Source organism: Eleutherodactylus coqui, chromosome 4 (genome assembly GCF_035609145.1).
Source record: "Eleutherodactylus coqui strain aEleCoq1 chromosome 4, aEleCoq1.hap1, whole genome shotgun sequence".
Classification (NCBI taxonomy): domain Eukaryota; kingdom Metazoa; phylum Chordata; class Amphibia; order Anura; family Eleutherodactylidae; genus Eleutherodactylus; species Eleutherodactylus coqui.
Window position 1 is genome coordinate 72,999,366 of NC_089840.1, and position 27,974 is coordinate 73,027,339.

At 44.4% G+C, this 27,974-nt stretch overlaps 1 protein-coding gene across 1 annotated transcript; it reads left to right on the plus strand.

Moving 5' to 3' along the window:
- The first annotated feature begins 1,371 nt into the window (after positions 1-1,371).
- Positions 1,372-27,974, plus strand: LOC136626492 (3 beta-hydroxysteroid dehydrogenase type 7-like). Its single transcript, XM_066601551.1, has 7 exons — positions 1,372-1,414; positions 3,402-3,550; positions 7,020-7,175; positions 9,824-9,932; positions 15,625-15,724; positions 19,735-19,897; positions 27,547-27,974. The coding sequence occupies exons 2-7, from the start codon at positions 3,403-3,405 to the stop codon at positions 27,972-27,974; spliced, it is 1,104 nt and encodes a 367-aa protein (XP_066457648.1). The 5' UTR covers positions 1,372-1,414; position 3,402.

Genomic DNA, 27,974 nt, shown 5'->3' on the forward strand with positions numbered 1-27,974 from the left:
GCTGGAGAGGAGGCAGAGAGGGGGCGGGAGCTCAGAGCACTGCTCCTGGCTCTTCCAGCCCCCCCCCCCCCCCGCAGAGAGAGATGCCGTATATCGGCTGGGCGTGAATACCTGGTCAATATACGGTCGTCTGAATGCACCCTTAGGCTGCATTCACACATATTTGCGCAGTATATTGCACACAAAAAATTTGAAAAGGGTGTGAACTGGACCTGCGCTCACAGAAATTCTTGTAATACGCGCAGACATGCATGCAACACGCTGATTATGGTCCTCTCCAAACCTAGTTTATGCGTGAACACGCTGCACTGTGGCGAGACTATTTGCGCATACACCTGAGGCTGCATATTAGCGGTTTTATTTGTGGCTAAGGCCACTCTTACAGATGCGCTTTTTATCACGATTACCGCGGCGGTAATCACAGTATAACAATCCCATTGATTTTAATGGGGCCTCGCAGACATGCACTCGATTTTCGAGCGCTGTCTGCTCTATTTTGCCGCATTTTTGCACTTTTTAATGCACCTCATCATCCGAAAACGGCGGTAAGGCTGCATTCAGACGACCGTATATCGGCTCGGTTTTTTACGCCGAGCCGATATACAGTGTCCTTGTCTGCAGGGGGGGAGGATGGAAGAGCCAGGAGCAGAAACTGAGCTTCCGCCCCTTCCCCGCCTCTCACCACTATTTGCAATGGGAGGGGCGGGACAGGGCGGAGCTAAGCGCCGCGACACAGCTCCGCCCCGTCTCGCCCCTTCCTATTGCAAATAGTGGCAAGGGGCGGAGAGGGGGTGGGAGCTCAGTTCCTGCTCCTGGCTCTTCCATCCTCCCCCCCCTGCAGACAAGGACACCGTATATCGGCTCGGCGTGAAAACCGAGCCGATATATGGTCGTCTAAATAAGCCCTAAGATTGCAGTGTTTTGCCTATGCTATGTGTTTACGCTGCACCAAAACCGCATATATTTTTAGAAAACATACATTTTGTGTTTCACATCACTGATAATGATCAACGTTGACTGAATACACAAAATACATGTTTACTAAAACCATTCCTATTTACACATGTGGTTCTCAAATGCATCTTCTGTGTCGTTTTGCACGTGTCCGTGAGCGTGTGCGAGCGCCCTTCCAGTTCAGTGACACTTGAGTTAGTGAACTTTGACCAGAGACTTATATATAGGAGCAGTAAGCGAAGGTATCGCACAGCGGCAGACAGATCTCTCTCTCTGCTCTCCTCTGACTGCTCAGGTAAGTTATATGTGGGGTGTGATAAATAGATTATTACATTATCAACTGTTTCTTTGTATCTCTTATGTTTCCTACAGAGCAGCAGCGCTTTGTTTCTCCAGGTGCTTACATGTAAATATCAGCTGCTGCTACCTGATTGCTTTATAGAGCACACGTACCGTAAAGGTCAGTTTCACACGAGGGTATTACAAGCACGTATATACGCCCATAATGCATATGAGTGTCCCGAGTCTACAGGCCAGGTCATTTGTATCACAGGTGCATAAATGCACCTGGAATATGCTCATGTGAGACTAGCCTGAGGTCATGTTCGCTGGCCGAGAAAATAATTCGAGATTTGTGCGTTACGAGATGCACAAATCTCGCACAAATATGGATCCCTTCCCATTCTTTTGAATGGGGTCATATGAATGATCGATTTTTTTATTTTTTTTTCATGATATCGCAGTGCGGGAAAAAAAAATCACACCATGTCCTCTCTTTGGGTGTTCCCTCGGAACGCATCACCCATTGTTTTCAAGGGGCCGGAAAACACATCACATGGCGTGCAAGTTGCATGATAATGCAATACAAGGTTTCCGTGGGAACATCGCACGTTCCCGAGCGCGCTATCGGGTAAGTTTCATGGCCTGATATAATGCTCGGACATATAAAACTAGACTTAGAGATCCTTCACACGGGCGTAGGTGTTTTTACGTGCGCCCGCCGTCACCGTAAAAACGAGTGAACGGGCACACATATCTGCCATTTGTGCACCTCAGTGCAATGTATTTGCACAGTAAACAAGGTTTATTTGCACACATGTCTTGATTTAAAAGGCTAATTAGCCTAATGAGGTCCAGATCTGTCCTTTTTTTCACAAACTTGCACAGCATATTGCGCATGTTCTTGTGTTTTGCGCACTCATTGGCACTCCTCCCATAGACTTCTATTCGGCCCTTGCTGTTCAAATACGCAGGAAAATAGAACAAGTCCAAATGCGCGAGAGGTAAATGAGAATGAACCCATGGATAACAATATGTTCTATTCCCTGCATATTGCGCACGCAATTTTTGCATGCACAAAAAAGCGCCCATCTGAAGCCACTATTAGGGCTTAAACAGACGAATGAGATTGCGCACATTTTTGGGCATGTGAAACTCATGACCGCAAAACGTGACGAAGCGAACCCATTGATTTCAATGCGTTCGTTCTCAAAAGTGCATTTCTTTTGCGTAATTCCTGCACGTGAGAAAAGAGACGACCTGCCCGATCTTTCTGCGTGTTACGGCAGGTTAAAAAAAGCACGGTGTGGGGTGTAACCCGGCGTACAATCCTTGTTCATACACAAATATGCTCCATTGCCGTGAACGTATTTGCGCATACGTTTATCTGTCATAGCCTTTAGGGCTTATTCAGATGGGCGTATATCGGTTGGGTTTTAACGCCCGGCCGATATATGCTGTCCCTTCTCTGCAGGGGAGGGGGCGGGCCTGGCCGGGAGCTAGTGTACTGAGCTCCTGCCCTCTCTCCGCCCCTCGCCACTGCTTACAATGGGAGGGCTGGGACAGGGGGCGGAGCTCAGTGCACTAGCTCCTGGCACAGCCCGCCTCCTCCCCTTGCAGAGAGGGACAGCATATATCGTCCGGGAGTGAAAACCCAACCGATATACGCCGTCAGAATAAGCCCTTAATCTAGAAAAAAATTATTGCGTATATTTAGCCTGCGTGAACATACTCTACGGGCTCTTTTACACAAGAGAATTTCTCTGTGCATATTTGGCCGTGGATTCTGCATCCAAATTTTTGGCAAAATTTGTATCATATTAGCATTTTATTGAACGCTATCAAAGAAGTCCTGATTTAGTTCATACGACGAGGATTTTTTCTCATGCGGATTCTAAAATTCGCATTGTGGAAAAATCAATTGATATGTCAATGCTTCGCATAATTTCTGTGCAGAAACTGCATCACGTTGCCACACATGGATATACAGGAAAACCTGCGGCAGAAGTCGGAGGCCTCCGATGTGGATCTGTGTGGACTAGGCCAGGATAGGTCATCATGACTCCTGGGAAGGCGACTATTGAGATGTTATTGTCTGTAGATGTTTAATTCCATAAACAATAAAGTTGCCCTTTCCATAAATTCTACATTTTTTCTACTGTCCTCAGCATGGCGCGGGATCTGGTGTACCTGGTCACAGGCGGTTGCGGGTTTATTGGAGAATGGATTGTAAGACTTTTGCTCAAGGAAGATTATGTGACGGAGGTTAAAATTTTTGATCTCAATGAAAGTGAAGCCATAAAACTTCTCCGAACTGGTAAACACAATAAATTATCATGTAAGATAAAAAGCAAACGTTCTTCTCGTACCACTGTAATAGGACTGGTCAATGATGATAACCATGGAAATACTATTGATGACCTATCATTCATCAGGATTGGTCATCAATAGTTGATTGGCCGGGGGCCGCCGTTCAAGATGCCGGCTGATCAGCTGAGCAGGCGCATGCTGTCAGTGCCGCAATAACACAGAGGTCGGAGTGGAAGCCTCCGCGCAGAACTCTCTGTGTAGTGGCCGTCGCTTGTAACTGCAAGTACAACTCCCATTGATTTTAATGAAAGCCGTGCCTGCACTTACAAGCGCTGGCCACTATACAGTGGTCGGCGCTGAGACTTCCGCTCCGAACTCTGTTATTGCGGCGCTGACAGCGTGCGCCTGCACTGCTGATCAGTTGGGGACCCAACAGATAAACTATTGATGACTTGTCCCAAGGATAGGTCATCAATAGTATTTCCAAGGAAAACCCCTTTAACTTTTGACCCTAGTATGACATATCATTCGCAGGTTCATGTTAATATAGTATCAGGACAGTGACACATAAGCCTATTCCGCCTACATTTTTAAAGGCAAAATACGGATGAGTGTCCTGGCTGGACCGTAGGTCTCCTGGCCCGAAGTCAGAGCATCATAGGCTTTATGTATTTGTAATAAAGATGAGTGTGTCCCAGCTGGACTAGGGGCATCCTGACCCAAACTCCGAGCTTCATAGGAATCTATTATGCTCTAATTTCAGTTTAGGAGACCAGCAGTCAAGCCACACATCCGTATTACAGATGCAAAACTGTGTCCGGAATATGCTTGTGCATCACAGGCCTAAGACCATATGTGGATATACTATACATGCATGCTGGAATTCTGGTACCCGGAGTGAGTAAGAAAACAAGGGATGGAGGGCCTCTAAGGCCAAGAGCAGTAAATACGCGTGGCTTTGTATAAGCTTAACCCTTTCCAATCCACGTCTTAAGACATTACGATTTAAGGCTGTACAGCTCCGATGTTGGCAGACGTCCATCGGGGTTCTCTTACTGTATATTGCCAGCCTCTCTGCTGTCAGAGCCTATTCAACGTGACACCTCATGCAGTACTGGCTTTAGCCAGCAGATAGTGCCATTGTATAACGGCAGAAAAAGAGTAAGCCCCCCTAGGAAAACCAGGATACAAATTGGATTGGAAAGGGTTAAGGGCTTATACACGTGGGCGCGTTTTTGTCCTGTTATGTGGCAGTTATAATCACGGCCACATAAGAGGACAAAGCGAAACAATTGATTTAAATGTTTTCATTTTCACTAGCGGGATTCTCACCCGTTAATAGTACGGGCAAGAAAAGACAGAACTTGCCCTATCTTTCCCGCGCGTTGTTAACACTACGTGCGAGATAGATAGGGCAGGACCCATCTTCCCACAGTTTTTTTTCAAACTCCTGCACTATGCAGTTTGAACGGACCGAGAAGGAAGAAATGAAAACTCCATTTATGCCCAACTACACTCCATAGCGGTGAGTGTAGTTGCTCATGCAGCCGTGTGAAGCCGCCCCAAGAGTCAGTGCCCACCTGGAGTTGGAGTAGACTTAGGGCTTACTCACACAGGTGATTTTCCTGCCCATAAGCTGTCCATTTTTACACCATAGACAGCTCACTGGCCCATTATAGTCAATGGGGCTATAAAGACGTAAAAATGAATAGCAGCATGTCCTATTCTGGTCCGACTTCTTGCATTACAGTCACCCATTCAAGTTAATGGGTGTGCAAAAAAAAAAAAAATGAGTGCACAAAGAGGACATCCATGTGTACTTCGCTTTTCACTGATCATTGCTAAGCAATGCTTGAAAGAAAATTGGGCGTCCTTCCATTTTTATTTTTCATGCAGACCAAAATCGTCCGCGCTCATCTGAATAAGCCCTAAATCACAGGATGGAGGGAGGTGCTGCCAGCCCAGGTCATGATAAACCATTAAAGGGTCTTTATAGCATTTATGAAAAAACAGCAGAGATCTGGAAAAGGGACTGCGGTCCGGTGTGGCCCAAATGGCTACAGATAGCCAGAGTAATAAGGCTTTTTTTATTATTAGAACTGCATTTTTAGCGAAGATGCCTCTTTATCAGATACTGAGGAAGAAGTTATCACACAAAGAAAGTGGTGTGAAATGGAGGAGGAAAAGAGAATGTGGACAAAAAAATAGAAGAAGGTGCATGAATTAGGCCGGCTTCACACAGGCGTATGCACAATTGCACACACCGCGGCACAACTTTGTCACACATCAGTGTTTGTGCAGGTATTTGTGCATGCAAAACACAGAGAATAGAACCCATTGATTTGAATGGGTTCGTGCCCATAAGCGCATTTTGCGTGAAATGCTTAATGCCTTATTTGTTTAACAAGTTCCAGATGTATATTCTTTCCCGTGGAAAGTGTTTCACGCATCTCCTTGCGTATTGGGCGTGCATTCGCGCACCCCCAATGACTTCTATGGGAGCTTTGGTGCACATATACGCAGAATAGAGCATGTTATATATTTTTTTGCATGTCCGAAATGCACGTATGTGGACGAACCCACTGAAATAAATGGGTTCTACTCTCTGCGTATTACACGTGCAAATACGTCTGTGAAGCCGGACTTAAGAATACATAAAAATATATAAATTAATATAACAAACAATATTAGACAATACATGTAAAAGTCTAATAAAAGAGCCTAAAACATGTACTACCATGTTTCTCCGAAAATAAGACCCTGTCTTATATTTATTTTTGCACCAAAAGAGGTGCTACTTCTTATTATATTTACCTAACAGGCTTGGTCCAGGAACCTTCCCTCTGCTCTCTGGGGCTCCAGTTCACTTCTTGCAATCCTCGGCCGCCTACAGAAGATCACTTCCTGGTTACAGGATTCATAAATCCCGCTACTCAGCCAATCAATGCAACGCTTGATGAACCAATCACTGTCGTCGCATTGGGTCATTGAGCCTGCATTGATTGGTTGATCATCATCCGAGAACCAATCTGAGCCATCACTTCCTGGTTACGAGATTCATAAATCCCACATCCAGGAAGTGATCTTCTGTGGGCGGCTGAGGACTGCAAGATGCGCGTTAGAGCAGAGGGAGGGACCTGGACTGAGCCTGATAGGTAATATATTCATTTTTTGTGTAATGCAGCTAGGGCTTATTTTCAGTCTAGGGCTTATATTTCAAGTCTCTCTGAAAATCTTGAAAATAAGGGTAGGGCTTATTTTCTGGGTAGGCCTTTTTTCAGGGAAACAAGGCAACTATAAATATGGCACAATACTTACAAAGTTTTCTTTAATAAAATGCAATAATTGATGTTTAACCTAGTATGGCTTCAAAATGTTAAAGTTGTGCGTTGCCTATTGTTATAGGATATATCACTCCTGCTTACATATCACAGTGTGCTTCTTACTTCACCATTCTCCTCCATTGAAATTTTTAGCATCCACCGCGGTTACTTTTGTTGAAGGAGATATTACTGAATACAACCAGATTTTGTCAGCTGTTAAAGGCGTTGACGTTGTGATACATACGGCTGCCATTGTGGACATTTTAGATATATTTCCTTTTAAGAAGCTAGAAGCTATAAATGTTGGAGGTAAGATACAGTATGGTTTATATGAGATCTAGACTGCTGTCACAAATCGGTTGTCAGAGATTGAAAAAATTGGCAGAAAGCAGATAATTATGTAAAACAAAGAAAAACAAACAGTACTTACTTTTTAAATGTCCCACTGCTCTAGAACCACCTTCCCAGTCCCAGAAGCTTCTGTGATGGTCATCATTCACATGACCACTGCAGCCAATCACTTGCTTCAGAGGTCACATATGCATGAACAGATCATGACTGCTGAAGTCAGTGATTGGCTGCAGTGGTCACATGAATGATAAATAACAATGACCACTGAAGGAGCTTCCAGAGCCTTAAAGGAGTTGTCTCGCGAAACCAAGTGGGGGTATACACTTCCGTATGGCCATATTAATGCACTTTGTAATGTACATTGTGCATTAAATATGAGCCATACAGAAGTTATTCCACTTACCTGCTCCGTTGCTAGCGTCCTCGTCTCCATGGTTCCGTCTAAATTCGCTGGCAGCTTGCTTTTTTAGACGCGCTTGCGCAGTCCGGTCATCTCCTTTCAGCACGAGCCGCTTCAGTGTGCTCCCCGCTACAGCTCTTCTGCGCATGCGCAGACGAGCTGTCACTGCTCGGGAGCGCGCTGGAGCGGCCATTCTGTACCATCCTCTGTTAGAGGAAGGTGCAGAAACTGGAGCTGCCGTCCCGAGAAGCCGCCCAGGTGTCCAGCTGTCACGAGAAGCCGCCCAGGTAAGTGATGGGTCGGCTTCCTGGGCTCCGGAACCTAGCGCTGGGCTCCGGAACCTAGCGCTGGGCTCCGGGGCCTTCACCTGGGCTCCGGAACCTAGCGCTGGGCTCCGGGGCCTTCACTTGGGCTCCGGGGCCTAGCGCTGGGCCCCGGAACCTAGCGCTGGGCTCCGGGGCCTTCACCTGGGCTCCGGGGCCTAGCGCTGGGCTCCGGGGCCTTCACCTAGGCTCCGGAACCTAGCGCTGGGCTCCGGGGCCTTCACCTGGGCTCCGAGGCCTAGCGCTGGGCTCCGGAACCTAGCGCTGGGCTCCGGGGCCTTCACCTGGGCTGAGGGTAGCGCTGGGGAGCCGGGAGGGTAGCGCTGGGGAGCCGGGAGCGTAGCGCTGGGGAGCCGGGAGCGTAGCGCTGGGGAGCCGGGAGGGTAGCACTGGGGAGCCGGGAGGGTAGCGCTGGGGAGCCGGGAGCGTAGCGCTGGGGAGCCGGGGGCTAGCGCCGGTTACCTGCTGCCTGGCGGTGGGTGACTGGTCGGCGGCTGCGGGGCGTCGTGTTGTCATGGAGACACAGCTGGCAGCGTCTCAGGAGCGCGCACGTTGGGCTGCAGCAAGCGACGGGAAAAGAGCCGGCGGCCATCTTGGGGAAACTTTTATAAGTTGCTGAAACGCTGGAACGGTAAGTACGAACCAGCTAGAAAAGTCATTTACAGGGGGGCTTAATAATGTATGCTTAATTAGGGGGACTGGGCAAAAAAAAAAATTCACTGCTTCCTCGAGACATCTCCTTTAAAGGGTTTCATCATCAAACTTCACCGATCTTCTCCTGGCTCCTCCATTCCCCCAGATCACCTCACCTACAGCCGGCCGGATCCTCTTCTTCCTGTTTTGGAGTGTCCATTCACTACAGTTCATGTCCTGCAGGGGAGGGAACGCTACGTCACTACTAGAGATGAGCAAGCATACTCGCTAAGGACAATTACTTGAGCGAGCATTGTCCTTAGCAAGTACCAGCCCGCTCAGAAGAAAAGATTCGGGTGCCGGCGGGGGGCGGGGATCTCGGCGGGGGAGAGCAGGGGGGAACGGAGGGGAGATCTCTCTCTCCCCTTCCCACTCCCCCCTGCTCACTCCCGCAACTCACCGCTCACCCGCGCCGGCACCCGAATCTTTTCCTCTGAGCGGGCTGGTACTTGCTAAGGCCAATGCTCGCTCGAGTAATTGTCCTTAGCGAGTATGCTCGCTCATCTCTAGTCACTAGTGTTTCATATAGTATTAAAGTCATCTGCCCTATGCCATTTTTTTTTCAAAACTCTCCAAATACCCCTTTAAACACTCTCCAATGATTCTTCTCCTCCTCCTCTTTCTTCTTGCTTTTTTCTTCTTTTCATTAACTTTGCCCTGAAAACAGTTTAAAATTACTTAGATATACTCCGAGGTGACCTAAAAGTGTTTTTTTTTTTACTTTTATGGCCCTTAGACACTGTTATACACTAGTTTTAAGGGTATTGGTGAAGTTCTGGATTGGTTCAAACTAATTTGGACCAAACCAGAGCTTTTTGCCGAAATTCGATGAACTGGCTGAACTGAAATTTTTGAAAATGTTTTTAGAAAAGTTCAAAAAAAAAATATTTGAAATGAACGGCGCCTCTTACAAGCCTTCAGTAACGTTGATGAACTAGTGCGTGTGAAGATGGCCTTATAGTAATATTATGAGTTGGAGCACTTGATGGGTTTTCATATCCCAAACCTTTAATTTAGCTATCTTTGATGGGAAACAAATGGAAAGAGTTTGCTGTTAGGAATTCTAATTTCCAGGATGACTTTGTCAGCAAAAGAATTGCATCTGCATGAGTCACTCGGCATTTTGTGGCCTTTTATAGTGTTTGATTAAGGAGATGAAATGCATATAATGGTTTTTAATATGCACACAGGGACAGAGAATGTTGTAAATGCCTGTCTGGCTATGGATGTGTCTTACTTAGTCTACACGAGTTCATTAGCTGCAGTAGGACCGAATACAAATAATGATCCAATGGTGAGGTAAGAAATATGTGTCTTGTTATGCTGGTATACAATGAATGTTTTGAAGTGATACCCTAGCAACCAAGTAGAATTGCACAATCAGGCTAAAGGGTGAAAATACCTAAGTGCACATATATACTGTGATAAGTGCAAAGCTAAACCTAGAACAGTCAAACGTAAGGTGTGAGAACTGTACAACTATGCTCAGAAACAGACAGTGGTATCACTGGCATACCTATAGGGGATGTAGTTGCACCCGGGCCCAGGAGCCTTAGGGGGCCCATAAGGCCTCTCTTCTCCATATAAGGAGCCCAGTACTATGAATAAACCATTATAGTTGGGGGTCCTGTTACAGGTTTTGCATTGGGGCCCAGGAGCTTCAAGTTACGCTTCTGCATTAAGGGGTTAAGAGAAATTGAAGGGCCCCAAGATAAACTTTTGAACCCGGACCCATGAAACTTTAGCTACGCCCCTGACTGGTATTATATCACCCAACTGGCACTGCAACATTACTAATGTGAAAGTCATAATGTAGTGAATAATGTTCCTAGGCCATAACTCAATACTGCTATGGCAATCCCTACAGCTGGGGTTTGCATGCTACAAGTGGCTCTCAAACTTCTGGTTGGGGACCACTGACACAGAATTTCATCTATAGTGCTACTGTTAAATATTGCATCATACCATGTCATGCATCAGGGGTATAATGTGAAGCTGCTATGCTCCAATGCAAAATCTGTAACAGGACTCCCAACTATAATTTTTCATTTTCATTTATGGTCTCCGCATAGGAGGAAGAGAGATATTATGGGCCTCCTAACCTTCTAGAGCCACTGCACCCTCTTCGCCCACTATAGTTATGTCCCTGCATGCCATGTCATAATATGTTATCACTGATGATGATTGATATCTATAAACAGGTTATATAGGTTATCTACAAGAAAATTAGTTTTCTAGTCATACAAAAAAGGAGAAATGTTAGGAGACAGTCTGATGGTTCATGATTGTGAATTCTACAGAGTGGACGCAGCACGGGAGAAGTCCTGCAGACAGGAGTGAGAATATGTAATGGATGAGAGTTGTAGATCATTGGCTAATCAGGAAGAGCATGAGTAGGTTGGTCGATGGAGATGAGAGCAGGGATTTATGATTGTGCAGCATTATGGAGAGGTTTGTAGACTTGTAGGAGACATTTCAGTTGAATCCTACAAGAAATAGGTAACTAGTACAATGAGTGACAGACAGCAGAGACTTTGTATAACCGCTAGACAGAAAGATCAACCAGTTTACTGCATTCATGGTGAGCAGAAGCAGAACTCATCTCTTTAGTAGAATGCTAATTAGTTAGTAAATAATCGAGGCGAGAAATGTATCCCTAATATAGTATTGAGTAACTAGTGAGTGGACTGTAAAAGTGTTATCTAGATGTGAAAAATAGTTTTTTCAACCTGGTAATTAATTACTGAAATTGAGAGATCAAAAAATGTAATACATTAACACCAAAGGGCAAGAAACACCCTGGTTGAATACCCGCAAACAACCTGCTCCACTGGAATAGTTGGCATCCCCCTTCACTCAAGAGGGCCATTTCAGTGGGGCAATATTTAAGAGCAAGAAGAAACTGCTCAGACGAAACATCCTTCAAAGAGGGAATGTGATCAATTGTTCATGAGGTTTCTCAGGAGGGGCTATCTGGTTAAATGTTTAAAGGAAACATATAAAAGAGTTAAAACTGAGGATCCGACAAGGTTACTCATGACCAGGAATAACCCAGCAAAATCAAAAAAGTGATCTGCTATATAGGATGACTCCAACAGTTATACTCATCAGGTCGTAAATATCATGAAGAAATATTGGCCAATTTTAACATCAGGTTTGGAACTATGGATTCAATGCCTTGAATATTCAATTAGTAACTGACAGCACTCCTCAGATGGTGAGCATTATAAAATCCCTTTTCACAGCACTAAGGCCGCAATAAGCTTTTTTAAAGTGTGGACTTCTGCAAACTGAGGAGCTCCATAAATCATAGTATCTTGCTGAATTGCAGCCCTGATCAAATCAGACGAAGTATGAGTGTAAGGACTGTGGATGTGGAACCACTGTGTCAACTTATCAGGTAGGTGAAGATCCGATTCAGCCAACCCCAGTGTGGGAGGTAAGATACCAGATGAACAGCCTCGAATACGGATGGAAACTAGGGAAGGTATCTTGCCCTAAACTGATAACTAGGCGAGGGAAACCCCTGCCTATAAGGGGAGCATTCGTCCTGATAAGGACAACCCCACGGTCTTTCTCTAGGCACTAACTTACCCTGGCGGGCCAGAAGACCTACATGACAAAGATACAACAACACTGGGGAGTACACAAACAAAGGAGGAACAAGCGGACAAGGATAAACAGAGAAGCCGACAATGGGAATAACAGACCCCAGAATACACGAATGAAGAACACAGAACAGAACGCAAGGTAGCAAGGTAACTGCTAGAGCAGAGGCTGGACATGAAGTGAAGGGAACAAACTCTCAACAACACTGCAGCAAGGTCAGAAAGGCCCGAAGCAGCTATATAGGGTGGTTATTGGAAAAGGTGCATCAGCTAAAGAGGAGACCAGAAGCTATTAATCCTAGGAGTGCTGGAAGAGAGTGAATGTAAGCTCAAGCAACAGAGAGAATGGGACGACAACCATATTTACCAGACACAGAAGCAGAAGATTGCGTCTGAACAGTGCACCTAGCAATGGGCTTTTATGTGCTGAGCATTCACCACAAAATGAAGTGAAAAAAAATCAAAGTCCTAGAAGAGACACACTGAGCATGATGAGAAAGTCCAAGCTGTCATTCGCTGAGCTAATTACATCATTACATATCGGGATTGGTGGTATATGAGGAAGGCACTCTGTATGATTGGCTTAAAGGGGGTTTCCAGTGAGATAGGTCATCAATAGTTAATCGGCCGGGGTCCGTTGTTTGGGACCCCAACCGATCAGCTGAGCAGGCACATGCTGTCAGCGCTGCAAGTACACAGAGGTCAGAGCTGACGCAGTGGAAGCATCTGCGCCGATCTCTGTGTAGTGGCTGCCACTTGTAACTGCAGGCATGGCTCCCATTGAAATCAATGAGAGCTGTGCCTGCAGTTACAAATGCTTCCGCTCCAACCTCTGTGTATTTGTGGCGCTGACAACATACGCCCATTCAGCTAATCGGACAGGGTGCCGAGCGACGGACCCCAGCCGATCAACTATTGATGACCTATCCTAAGGTTAGGTCATCAATACCTTTCTCACTGGAAAACCCCTTTAAGAATCTGCCCTGCATCATTAGCTTTCTCTCCTTTGCCGCCCAGAATGAAGTGTCTCTCACTAGTCAGTCAAATGGGAGAATACCTCCCTTATGACATATAACAGCTGTTATTTAGGTTGGTGCACCTCTAGTAACCCCAGACCCCCTAGGACGCCACTACGTTGGCGAAACATATTGGGTGGTTCCTATGTTTCTTTTAGCTCAAACACGCAGACCTGGTGATATTATTTAGGTAGAGTCATTAGTCTGCAGCAGGGACCTGCTTGATATCTTATATAGCTGCTAGCCATTTAGGAGAGTTCTATAAAGCCCATTATGCAGCACATTGTAGCAGCACTGGATAATATATATTATGGCTTTGCACTCCCAAGTTTGCTAGGCAGGTGTTTGTATATTTAATTTCAATGCCTCTTAGTGTTTTAATTTAATTTAAGTGATTTAATTTAGTTTAATAAAAGTTAGATTTTAATGAGGGCATTCAACCAGGGGGTTTCTTGCCCTTTGGGTAATTTTGGTGTTAGTTACTGTTAATTAATCCGGTGTACACCCTTAGGCACTTCTTGTATACTTTATAAAAATGTAATATATTAACCCAGCCTATCTTGGCATCAGATGGCATTCTGAATAGTGGATATGCATTACTGACATTGCTGACTTCATCCACCTGAAATTAGGTAAGAAGCTTGAGCTCGGAGTCTACATTCTTTTGGTATCGCTGGATAATGTACATGGCCTTTCATTTGACCAAGATTACTGAATTTGGTGTCACATTTCCATCACTTTTTCACTAATGCAAATATGTAACCTGTGGGGAGACTGGGTTTATATATTAAAAGTTTTACAAAGATCAATAGCTGATCTTGGACTATAAATCTGAACCGACCTGTTAATGTTTTACTCATAGCCTTCCTTTTACGGTCCAGGTAACGAGTAGGTCAAGGTGTCAATCACATTGTTAAAACTTGAAACTATCTATTAAAATAGGAACACTTTTTTTTTACACAGATTGTACTGAAGCTACACTTTGCTTGAATCAAAAAAAAATATTCAGTTCCCTGCCCTAGTCCTGTTTCTAAATACCCCGACCAGGCAGAATGGCTTGTTGGCATCCAGTTGGCAGCCACAACTGCACCACTCTCCGCGACTACCCCCATGTTACATCACAACTTTATTTATTCTGCATATCAATAGTTTATCTACCAAGCTGTAAACAGTGTATAACAAATTAAGTAAATGTGCATGGAATGTTTGTTCATCCACAAATAAATCTCAGCATTAATTAGTCATGTAATTAAAGGGATTGTCTATTTGTAAACTATTGATGGGGTATCCACATAATAAATCGACAGGGGTCCAAAACTTGGGACCACCAGCAATAATTGTGTGCTGAGCAAGTGTGCTACTGACTGAAGATGATTTCTGCAGGAAGCAAACAGCTTTGATCCCACTACAGTGGGCAGGCTTGGTATTTCCCACAATGTTCCAATTGAAGTGAATAAGAACTTTACGTGTAATACCAAGCTGTACCACTGCAGTGAAATCGACACAGACACAAAATCCAAAGCAGAAACACAGTGCAAACTTTAATAGCATTTGATTGGAATTCATTTTACAGCAATACCCCTTTAAAGGGGTTTTCTAGTTGTAAACTATTGATAGCCTATCCTCAGGACAGATCATCAATAGTAGAACAGCATTGGTCTGCCACTCGGGGACCCCCAACGATCAACTGTTCACTGGGCCAGTGTACTCTTGTACTGAGCTGATTTCTGCAGAAAACAGACAGCTCCATTCCTACTGTAGTGCTTAGACATGGTATTGCAGACTAAGTTCCGATTCATTTCAACAAGAACTTACCCTGCAATACCAAGCCTGACCACTGCAATAAGAACGGAGCTGTCTGCTTCCTGCAGAAATCCGTGTGATGCCTGAGGGCCCTGGCCCAACAAACATTGGTGCGGTTCCCAGGTAATGGACACTTGCCAAGCTACTACTGATGACCTGTCTTGAGGATAGGCCATCAATAGTTTACAACTAGACAGCTCCTTCAATCATTTGCATTAAAGCATGTAAATTAATTCAGGTTGAAGCACTCATATCTATGTATGACACATCTTATCCATAGTTTTTAAATATTCAGTTTTCCTTTTTAAATAATCAACACTTATTACGAACTCTGCAGTAAACCCCACGCATGCAGACCAGGAGTATAAGAAAGTATGAAACAAACTTCTATATCCTCACATCAGGACATTTTTATTTTCTGTGTGCACTATCCACCGCTGTACAATTATGAAGAGCATTAGTTGAATCATCTATGTCTTCTTTTAGAACTCAACCTACAAAGCTCTTCAAATCACTAACTAACTCTAATTCTTTATGATGTAAGTATCTATGCTTTATTTTAAGAGTCACAGAAGACACCTTATACCCTGGGGAACCCTCACTTTCATATGGAAGAACCAAAGCTCAAGCTGAAAAACTAACCCTGTTGGCTAATGGGCAACAAGTAATGAAAAGCAAATATATGTTTAGTTGACTGTTTGTTATTTTTGGATAATTTTTAATTTAGATTTAATTTAATGCCTTCCAGACATTTATCATATATGTACAGGGAAAGTCAATAGGGATTGTATGGAGCAGACTCAGGAGCTGAGCCCACTGCATAAAAGCTGGATGCTGGCTGTTTCATAGAGCGGCATCTAAGTGGTTAGATAGAGGGAGGGGATTCTATCACCCAATCGCTCCCCCAGCACACAATTGCTTGATGCCTAGTCGTCATGGCATTGGGAGCCTAGTGAAGGCCTCCATACCTGCCACCTTAATACTCCTATTAAGCCTTGCCTCCAGCAGGAAAGTCATGGGACTCGCTGCTTCTTCTATACAAGCAAAAAAAATGATCACATGGCTAAGCCTCTCTGTAGGAATAAAAAATGATTAATAACACTTCTAAGCGGCAAAAATATAAGCACATCTTTAGAAAGACAAATCAAAAATTATTGGGGTTTTTGGGTCACCTCACTTCCCCAAAATATGGGATAAAAATGATTAAAAAGTCGTATGTACACCAAAATGGTAGCAATAAAAACTACAGTCTGCCACGCAAAGTAGGGAGCTTTCACCCAGTGCCATTAATGGAAAAATCGAGAGTTTCTGGTGCACAATAAAACACAATAAAAACTATATAAATTTGTTATTTCCGTAATCATACAGACAGGCAACATAATATTTTTGCCGTACTGAAACTGTCATAAGCGTGAAATTGCAATTTTTTATCATTACACTCCACTTAAAAATGTCTAAAGGATTTCAGTACTTGCCCCACATAAAGTAAACCTCAAATGGCTATATTGATTGAAACATGAAAAATTTATATTGTATCTCTTGGAAGGTGCAAAAGAAAAAAAAAGAAATGGCTCAGACGGGAAGGGGGTGAAACCTGATCCTGGGTTCAATTCAAGAATGGACAACATCAGTGTTGAATTTCTATCGTTTCCACCCATGTACTGATAAGTGGTTTCCAATTAAATTGGCCGTAGTGTGTGTGTCACAAAGGGGTAAATTAGATTATGAGCCTCATTATGGATTAATGTATGGACTGTCAATGTCGATTCCCCTCGCAGGGGGTATAACAAAAATATAAATACTAGCATATCCAATCATATGCCAACAACAATAACAGTTATATAAGTCATCCACGTTAAACTACTGAGTATGAAGAACAGCAAGTATCAGCATAGAAATGGTTAATAGTAGTTGGTATCTAAATCGGCTGGGGGTCCACTCTTTAATTTCCCCTCCTATCAATCTATCTTCAAACTGTCTGACTCCATGTTGCCATAAGCCGCGGGAGTCCCAGCAGGGCTGGATAACTGGACCATGGAGAGCGGGTTCTGAGGAACCTTTCCACTGTATCATCCCTCATTGCTCAGTTTTTTCATACATTATCTTAGAGATCCTGTCAATGACTGGTTTAATACCATATGTAGAGAAGCGGAAAACCATTGCGAGGCCAAAAATAATCTGGCCACCATGCAAATATACTGGGACAATTTATAATGCTGGTTATTAGATCCTATAGGTTTGTCAGCCAGCAGGCATGCCAGAGGAGATAGAGGAAACGTTTTGCCAATCACTCTAGTTATGATCCTTGCCACCTACTTCCAGAAGGACTGTACTGTAGGACATGTCTACCATATGTGTAACGTTGTCCCCAAGCTGTTGCATCCTCTAAAGCAATCAGGGGACCTATCCGGGCAGAACTTGTGAGTTCTAGCCGGGACTAGGTAGGCTCTGTGTAAAAAATGTAATGAATTTTCCACCATAGTGACTTGATGACTGCTCTTCGACTGCAAAAATGGGTGGAAGTGGAGATAGTTGGGCAGTGGTGTAGTATTTCAGTAGATTGGGGACTGCTTAATTCTAGGTCTCTTGTTTTTCCATTTGAATCGGAAAATAGCTTGCCGAAGATCTTGCATATCAGATATGGGGACATTAAGGGGTAGGCATCTAAACAAATATAGAATTTTGGGTAGTAAAGTCATCCTAACTGAGTTAATCCGTCCAATCCATGATAGGCTGACTTGTTCACACTTTTTCATACCAGACTTGAGGGCGGTGATTAATGGAGGATAATTCCATTTATAAAGCGAGCCCAAGTTGGGGGTTATTTTGATCTCTAAATAAGTGATAAAGTGTGGGTGGGCTTGAAACTCAAATTTGAGTTATATTAGCTTTTGTGTTTGTGGGGGGGAATTACAATATTTTAAATGGAACCTTATTTTGAAGCTGAAAGTACAGATATGCTTTATTAAGAGCTGAGCCAGCTTGAGCTCAAGTCGGCTCCACATGTATCAGGGAGGCTGTGAATGTTCTGCTGTATATAAGGTAAAGATCTCTGCTGCTATTTTACTTCATGCTGGGTGTTACTTAGCAGCTACTGATGGACATCTGTATGTTACAGAGCAACTAGAGGTCTATATTATCAGACCACCCCCCAAAAAAATATATATATATTTCGACTCCCTAAATATTTTCAGACCCCTTATACTAATAACAGAGCCCTTAAACAACTTCATACACCAATTCCCCATATTAATTTCAGACCCCAGATCAGAATATATACGTCCCCCCCCCCCCCCTCGTTCCTGGCTCTTCTTTCGTCCTGGGCTCTGCTGGGCTGGGCCATCCAGCATCAGCATGTTGTGTGCACCTCCACCTGCTACATCTTGTGCACCGCCACACACTACATCCTGATGCTGGATGGAATCAGGACCCATTGCAGTGGTGCACAAAGCACAACAAGACCCAGAAATGAGAAGGGTTAAATATATAAAGCACTAGTTATTGGATTAATATACTAGATAATTTGCTTACTTTTTGCTGTCTGCACCCAATTTTTGGCCTCCCTCCCCAGCAACTGCGTGAAAATATGTTTCACAGGATGACTGGGTGAAGGAGGCTGAAAACAGGGTGACTCCTTGTAAATCTGTGTGAGTTACCATGTCTTGGCACATGTCCCACCACCATAGTTGGGCTTTTCTAAGTGACGTAGGGCTAGTACGGATCTGCACTGCCATCATGTGCGTTTTACATACTCCATACAATTTTTAATTTTCTCATCGACCCATTTTTTCCTGTATAGAGGTACAATAGAGGCCTCATGTAGAGGCATAACTTGAAGCTCTTGGGCCCCAATGAAAAACCTGTAACAGGGCCCCCAACTATAATGCTTTATTTATAGTACTGGGCTTCCTATATGGAGAAGAGAGGCCTATGGGCCCTCCAAGGCTCCTGGGCCCGGGTGCAACCGCATCCCCTGCATCCTCTATAGTTACGCCTCTGGCCTCATGTAGCTTAACGGGAGCCCTTTAATGACTGTGAAAAACCACAATAAGAGCTAGTGTATTAGGTCTAGGGGCACGTTTACATGGACTGATCATCGAGATTGGCACTCAGCTAACTGGCCCTTTACATCATTCGTCCCACCATTGCTAAATTCCCTGCACTTTTGTTTTTCATTCTTGGCAGGGGGCTTACTTTTATACCCCCCCCCCCCCCAACCCTTACCCCACAAACTATGAGTAGTTCCGTGCACTCACTTTAATAGAACACCACTCAGATCATGGATGGTCAACGAACTCCAATTTCGTAGCACCTGCTGCTCTGCTGGCCAAAAGATCTTCCCGCCCACATAGCAGAGCAGCAGGCGCTGTGAGCGTGCACTTTGGTTACTGGGATCACAGTGCTTCTATAATGAGGTGGATGCCTGGCGCTACTCATTTCTTGAGGGGAGATAAAAGCAACCACCCATAGGAGACTTTTATTGTGTGAGTGATCGGGTGCAGATTTACACAGGCCAACAATTGTATAGACAAACATTCCTACAAACATATGTGTGCGATTGTCATTCCATGTAAAAGGGCCTTAATTAAGAATGTACATGAGGTTGTTTGTTTGTAAGTAACTTGTTCAAAGTTGACAAAAGTAATTATCTCCTTTTTTTATATTTTTTTGCAGACCAGAAATGGATATAAGCTAATCACATGTGTGATTCGACCAAGTAGCATCTATGGTGAAAAGGACCGATCTTTAATAGATCGTTACAAATCAGCAAAAGCAAATTCTAATTACATTAACTACATTGAACCGGAACATGCAGAGAAAAATTTTACATATGTTGGTAAGATAAATTATATTCTACACTGAATATAAGGGGTTATAGGGGAAAGCAGCACTACAGAGGACTGATAACAGGGAACAATAGAGTTTATACACTGATTGTAAAAGAAAAAAAGTATTGTCGGAATTGGATGAAACTTTCTCTGTGTGAGGGCTCCCACCCACTGGCGATATTTTCTCCACTGCGATGCGATTCTAAAGTTAAAGTCTCGCATCGCAGTGCAAGAAAAAAATCGGCATGACGCCGCGGATATCGGCATCACGCCGACATATCGCCAGTCTTTTCAATGGGGCCAGCGGCAGCAGCTCTAGCCCCATTGAAAAGACATGGAGAATGCCGGGGACTTCTGCCACAGCTGTAACATCTGTCACAGCTGTGGCAGAAGTCCCCGGCATTCTATTCCATTGTTTTCAATGGGATCGGCACAGCTGCCGATCCCATTGAAAGCACTGCTTTGGCAAGCCCCATGGAATGATTATCGGGGAAGGGCTTGAAATATAAGCCCTTCCCCGATAATCATCAATAAGTGTGAAAACATTTTTTTACAAATCATACTCACCTCTCCGGCGCTCAGCCGCGTCCTCCTGCTGGCTCCCCGGCACTGCTACTGAGCTCTTTCAGCAGTGGGGGATTTAAAAACCCCTGCCTCCTGAAAGGGCTGTGCAGATTGGCTGAGGGCTCAGCCAATAGCAGCTACTGCTTAGCTGTTGGCTGAGCGCTCAGCCAATCACACACAGCCCTTAGCTATTCATTCATGAATAGCTATATCTTAGCTATTCATGAATGAATAGCTAAGAGCTATGTGTGATTGGCTGAGGGCTCAGCCAATAGCTAAGCAGTAGCTGCTATTGGCTGAGCCCTCAGCCAATCTGCACAACCCTTTCAGGAGGCGGGGATTTTTAAATCCCCGACTGCTGAAAGAGCTCAGTAGCAGTGCCGGGGAGCCAGCAGGAGGACGCGGCTGAGAGCAGGAGAGGTGAGTATAATTTTTTTTTTTTTTCACACTTATTGATGATTATCGGGGAAGGGCTTATATTTCAAGCCCTTCCCCGATAATCATTCTGCGGGGCTTGCTGAAACCATTGATTTCAATGGGATCGGCAGCTGTCCTTCATCCCCGGTCCCCACGGAAGGAAACTCCTGTCACAGCTGTGGCAGAAGTCCGCGGCATTCTCCCTATGCTTTCAATGGGGCTAGCGCTGCTGTCGCTAGCCCCATTGAAACCATTTGCAATATGCCGGTTCTATACCAGCCTCTTTCTTGCGCTGCGATGCGAGATTTTTATCGTGCTCTCGCAGCGCAAGAAAGAAAATATAGCCAGTGGGTGGGAGCCCTGATTGTAATGTCGATATAAGTGATTACAATATCAGAGCAAAAGGATCATTTATTGCAAAAAAAACTGACCACTTGCAGTAGTAACCTATTTTACCACCTCTAGCTTGGATACTAGATGTGATACAGGCAGGCATGGAGGCTCTAGTACCCTGTTGTACTGCCTGTAGCTTGGATATAATATGTTATACGGGCAGGCATGGAGGCTCTAGTACCATGTTGTACCACCTCCAGTTTGGATATAAGATGTGATACAGGTGGGCATGGAGGCTCTTGTACCCTGTAGTTCCACCTCTAGCTTGGGTACAACATGTGATACAGGTGGGCATGGAGGCTCTAGTAACCTGTTGTACCATCTCTAGCTTGGATACAAGATGTGATACTGGTGGGCACGGAGGCTCTAGTACCCTGTTGTATTGCCTCTAGCTTGGATACAAGATGTGATATGGGTGGGTATGGAGGCTCCAGTACTTTGTTGTACCACCTCTAGCTTGGATACAAAATGTGATATGGGCGGGTATGGAGGCTCTAGTACCCTGTTGTACCATCTCTAGCTCAGATACAAGATGCGATACAGGTGGACATAGAGGCTCTAGTACACTGTTGTACCGCCTTTAGCTCGGATACAAGATGTGATACAGGTGGGCATGGAGGCTCTAGTACCCTGTTCGACTGCCTCTAGCTTGGATACAAGATGTGATACGGGTGGGCATGGAGGCTCTAGTATCCTGTTGTACCGCCTCTAGGTTGGATACAAGACGTTATACGGATGGGCATGGAGGCTCTAGTACCCTGTTGTATCGCATCTAGCGTGGATACAAGATGTGATACAGGCGGGCATGGAGGCTCTAGTATCCTGTTGTACTGCTTCTAGCTTGGATGTAAGATGTGATATGGGAGGCATGGAGACTCTAGTACCCTGTTGTACCGCCTCTAGCTAGGATACAAGATGTGATACACGTGGGCATGGAAGCTCTAGTACCCTGTTGTACCACATCTAGCTTCAATACAAGTTGTGATACGGGCAGGCTTTGGTTTTCAAAATAACCTTTTAAGTACCGATCACCATAATTATACAGCGCTTGGTCGTGGGTTCTAATCCTGTCTAATAGAAAAATACAGCTTGGCATTAAAGCTCCTTATTGTGCAATCTAGCACCCGAAGAAGGTAGAAGCAGTTTCTGACCACTTCTGGCTTGTCTTTTGCAGGCTGCATAGCGCTCAGAAAATAGAAGAAGCAGCAGTGCTATTTCCTCTATGGAATCATGTGATCGACAGTGATCCCCAGTATGCTAGAGCTGCTGGTTCTTAGCAGATCCCAGATCAGCTCTGCCAGTGACTACTGTCACACTTCGTAGAATTTCACATGAATGTATTTGTGAAGGCAATATTTCAAGTATAACACGACCAAGCAACGCCTTTGATTTCAATGGCATAATTCAGGCAAACGTGTTTTTTTCCTGCAAATAGATAGGAGCTGCTCTATCTTTCTTCGACATATATTTTATGAGTCTTGACTAGAGATGAGTGAGTATACTCGCTAAGGCACATTACTCGAGCGAGTAGTGCCTTAGCCGAGTATCTCCCCGCTCGTCTCTAAAGATTTGGGGGCCGCCGGCACGGGTGACAGGTGAGTTGCGGCGGGGAGAGAGGGAGAGAGAGATCTCCCCTCCGTTCCTCCCCGCTCTCCCCGCTCCCCGCCGGCCCCCGTATCTTTAGAGACGAGCGGGGAGATATTCGGCTAAGGCACTACTCGCTCGAGTAATGTGCCTTAGCGGGTATACTCGCTCATCTCTAGTCTTGACCTATCTTTGGCCGTGTTACTCAGAAAGCTCCCATAGACGTCTATGGCAGCTTAAAAAAAGGTAGGGGGAGTGGGTTACCTTGTGTACAACGGCACGGTCTATCTTTGGGCATGCCTCATGTCACATTACCCATTGTTTTCAATGGGGCCGGCGGCAGCATCGTACCATGTGCTAGGTGCACCCATTGTGATGCGAGGTTTCCCCATTGAAAACAATTGGTAAGCCCTCTGCGATCCTCCACCATGGCTGTCAGCCGTTGGTTTTGAGATAACACCTCGCATCCATGGGGAAATTGCATCTTAGTGAGCGCAATATTGGGCCATAATTCACAATCCGATATCACACTCTCCCGTATGAAGTTAGCCTAAGGGCTTAAACAGATGGGTGTGTGTCAGTCCCGTTATGCGGCCTATCTTCTGCTTTGTTTTTTCAAACTCGCACAGAATAGCGTGGAGTTTGAAAGGTCCAAGAAAAAAAACTAAAACCCCGGTTGATGCGCAATCACATTCCATAGCGTATGCTCATCTGAAGAAGCCCTAAAGTCAATCTGGTTGAGTAAATACGAATAGTGAATAGCATGATACTTGGGTATTCATTGCATATTTATGCATGAAGGCAGGAAAAGTCTATGGGCACACATTTCTGTTGTGCACAAAAAAATATGATCTGCTCTATTTTCCTATGTATTTGAATGTTAAAGGCTCCATAGAAGTCTATGGGAGGTGTGCAGCCGCTACCACAGGGGCGACAGAATATCGCAGTGATATTGCATCGGTGGTCAGTGCAATATTCTTGCATTTTCTCGTGCCGATATCGTGATTTTGTGACGCTACAAAGTTGCACTTTGTTTCACCACATGTGAGGATTTATTGGGGGGAGGCTTGAAATATAAGCCCTACCCTGAAAATAAGCCCTAGGTGCAGTAAAAAAATAAAAATAAATAAATAATACATCACTTAAGAGGCGCTTTCATTTCCAGCGCGCATCTCCTCTTCACCTCTGGCACTTGTCTTTAGTCTTTTGCCAACCCTTACTGGATTGAAGGATCAATCTGTATCTGTGTGTGATATATAATATGTGCTCAATACCAATAGCAGTGTGATAACGCAGGGTCATTTCGCCATCTAGTGCTCACTGAAGAGAAGAACAGGGTTTGGTGAAACTGCAGTTTGAGTAAAGCAAATAATCCTGCATATATAAGATTTAAAACTACTGGTACGAATACTTCAGCTAATTCTGCAGAGCATCGCCTCTCCATATGACGATATGCCATTAAGGGCTCCTGCAGGTGAGCATAAGCACAAATGCGCTCACTCCTGCGCAAAATATTTGTGCAGTGAACAATAGCTGCGCATTTGCACACACATAAAAACACGGTAGCAATACGTTATACTGTCATCATTGCAGTGTTACGAACACGTTTGAAAACACTGTACGAAAATGCTGTAAAATGCTGCCCTTTTCCGGACACCTGGTAGAGCAATAGGTGATGAGGTGCATTAAAAATCACTAAAATGCACTAAAATAGAGCAGACAGCTCACCTGACAAGTCCCATTGAAGTCAATGGAGGCGTTTTACAGTGTTTAGCATGGCATTTGAAATGCGGTTTACTATGGGGGTCACTATTGAGGGTTCACTATTACTAATGGAGTCACTATGGGGGTCACTATTACTACCGGGGCCGTTATTACTACTAGGGTCACTATGGGGGGCACTATTACTACTGGGGTCACTATGGGGGCACTATTACTACTGGGGTAACTATGAGGGTCACTAATAATACTGGGGTCACTATTACTACTGGAATCACTATGGGGGGGCACTATTACTACTAGGGTCACTATGGAGGGCACTATTACTACTGCGGTCTCTATGGTGGGCACTATTACTACTGGGGTCACTATTACTACTGAGGTCACTATGGGGGTCACTATTACTACTGGGTTCACTATGGAGGGCACTATTACTACTGCGGTCTCTATGGTGGGCACTATTACTACTGGGGTCACTATGGGGGGCACTATTACTACTAGGGTCACTAAGGGGGGAACTATACTACTGGGGCCACTATTACTACTGGAGTCACTATGGGGGTCACTATTACCACTGGGGTCACTATGGGGGTCACTATTACCACTGGGGTCACTATGGGGGGCACTATTACTATATAGCCTTACACTTACAATTTTTGTAAGTACATCCTTTTGAAAGTAACCATAAAGCTGATGTGGTCCTCGGTGAAAATTAATTTGACACCCCTACTCTAAAGAATGTGCAGCGAAGAGGGTGAGGTTGCAGACATAACTATGAGGGGGTAGCAAGAGACTGGTTGCTGAATAAGGACTGACTTGTGAATCGGGCAGGTATGGAGGAACGGGGGGGGGGATGTAGGGATGCGGTACTTGTGCAGTACTTCTCAACGTGCACTGAAACTGTGCTCCTCGCCTCATGACTTCATAGTGGTCTGACATTATTCTGGGATCCAATAAGTAATGCGAAGTGATAGTTTTTTTTAGATAATGAATGTACTATAGCTACGGGTGAACATGTGCATTTTTTTTCCTCTTAAGGGTTTTTACCCATTAGTGTATTTTGTAATGCTGCGATATCGCAGCGTTTTTTTCAATGGGAGTTTCTAATGTTAAAAGCACAAAACAAAAAATCGCGTGACCGAAGCCAGCATCACGGCTGAAAAAAATGCTGCTAGCAGCGTTTATCAGCCCAAAGGGCTCGGTCAGACGGGCGCTGCCCGCTATCCTCTGCCACGGCTGTGTTCATCCATTGAATTCAATGGAGCCGGCAATACAGCCGGCTCCATTGAAAGCAATGGGCTGCTGTCAAGCGCTGTGTTAATTTTCAGGGAAGGGCTTCAAATATAAGCCCTTCCCTGAAAACCATCCAAAAAAGTGTAAAATGAATTCATGAATGGGTGAGTAGGAGCTGCCTCTGATTAGCTGAGCGCTGTGACCAATCAGAGGCAGCTCATTCAGCAGGCGGGGATTTTAAATTCCCGCCTGCTGAATACTACAAAAAGCAGTTCAGGAGAAGAGCCGGCTGGACGCGGCTGATCTCCGGCAGCTGCAAAAAGGTGAGTATATATATTTTTTTATTTTTTACACTTTGTTGGATGGTTTCATCCCGCGCTCGCCGGCAGCCCATTGCTTTCAATGGAGCCTGCTGTATTGCCGGCGCCATTGAATTCAATGGGCGAACATTGTTCTTCTCTGCCACAGCTGTGACAGCTGTGGCAGAGGAGAACGATCTTTAGTATATGTTCTCAATGGGGTTGGCAAAGATCCCATTGAGCGCATATACAAGAACAACGATTTGTGCGGACCGCAGTTACAATCGTTGTGTCATATAATTTTTGGCACAACCACATAAAAAACGGCCATGTGACCGATCCTATTGCAAAGCATTGGGTATATATATTTGCAGATCGCAAGCGAATCTGCAAATCGGGCAAAAAAACGCCCGTGTGACTGAGCCCTTAAACATTAGAAAGTCCCATTGAAAAAAAACGCAGCGATATCGCAGCATTTTAAAAAACGCTAGTGGCTAGAAGTCCTAAGGGTAGTATTTGAACAATCTTTTTAACCCTATATCCTCTTGCTTCTCCTCTGTGTATCATACTACTCTACAGTATGGGATCTATGAAAATTGCTTCTTAGATGCTCTTCTGGTGGTTATTTATACTAAATAGCTAATTTATCTATCCTTTTACTCTAACAACTATACATGGTGGTTCTGTTGTACATAATTCACTGACTCATAGTGATCAGCGGTAATTACGAGAGCAAGCATATAATATATGTGTGCTGGTAGACGGCTATAGTGACAGAACAATGTATAGAAATCTGATTGCGAATTGAGAATTATTTCTGACATTGACCAGTAAGTCTTAGCTTCTCCACATGATGGCGCTGTTAGCCACCATATAATAACAGAGGTCCCTCCAGTTTTACGTGATCACATTGTAGGCACTCAGAACAAGTTTTGCTATTTTTGAGATCTGTCTATTTACTCCTAGAAAACACCTTATTAATTTCATGAAGTTCAACCTCAAACCTCACATATAATAAGAAGAACAGGATACAGAACTATGTATTGTCACGCATGTCCTTGTCTACTGCATGTGCAGCTTGCTGCATTCTTTTTAGCACGCGCGAAATATGGTAATGTGTTTGCGAACGCCTTGAAAGCAATGAGTTCTATTCTCTGTGGACTTCACGCATCAAGCCCTGTGGCGAGGACTCCATGGCAGCGTATAGCTTCCAAAGAAAATCACTGAGTTTCATAATTTGCACATCTTCGTTCTACTGTTTTGTTGCGGTGACTCGCCTCATTCGCTTTGTTAGGAGTAATGTGTCATTTGTGTTTTATGTAAGTTGGTATTGAGTTGAGTGAATACGTATTTCGTTACGGTATGTAGAAATATGTTGAGTACAGAAATGACTATTGCTTTCAAAAAATGATCATAAGTCATAAATGCGAATATTTCTTGTGTTCCAGGTAATGTAGCGTGGATGCATATACTTGCAGCGCGACAAATGCAACTCTATCCAAACCTCATGGGCGGGCAAGCCTACTATGCATATGATGACACCCCCTTTAAGCAGAGGTTCAAGCTAAACCATGAATTGTTCACTGAAATCGACCATACTATTCAAATTGGAAGGCGCATCCCTTACTGGAAGATCTGGCTAATTGTAGTCATTCAAAACTTACTAAAAGTTATTGTCAAGCCATTTTGGAGTTTAAAGCCCTTTATGACTTTATCTATACTGAAATTGGTGAGCATTGCTTACTGCTATGATACTGATAAGGCTTTCAGACACTTTGGCTACAAGCCCCTTTTCACCTGGTTGGAGAGTAAGCAAAGAACTTGTAGATGGTTAAAACAGGAAATTCAAGGTCAGAAAATTGAAAAAGAAAACTAA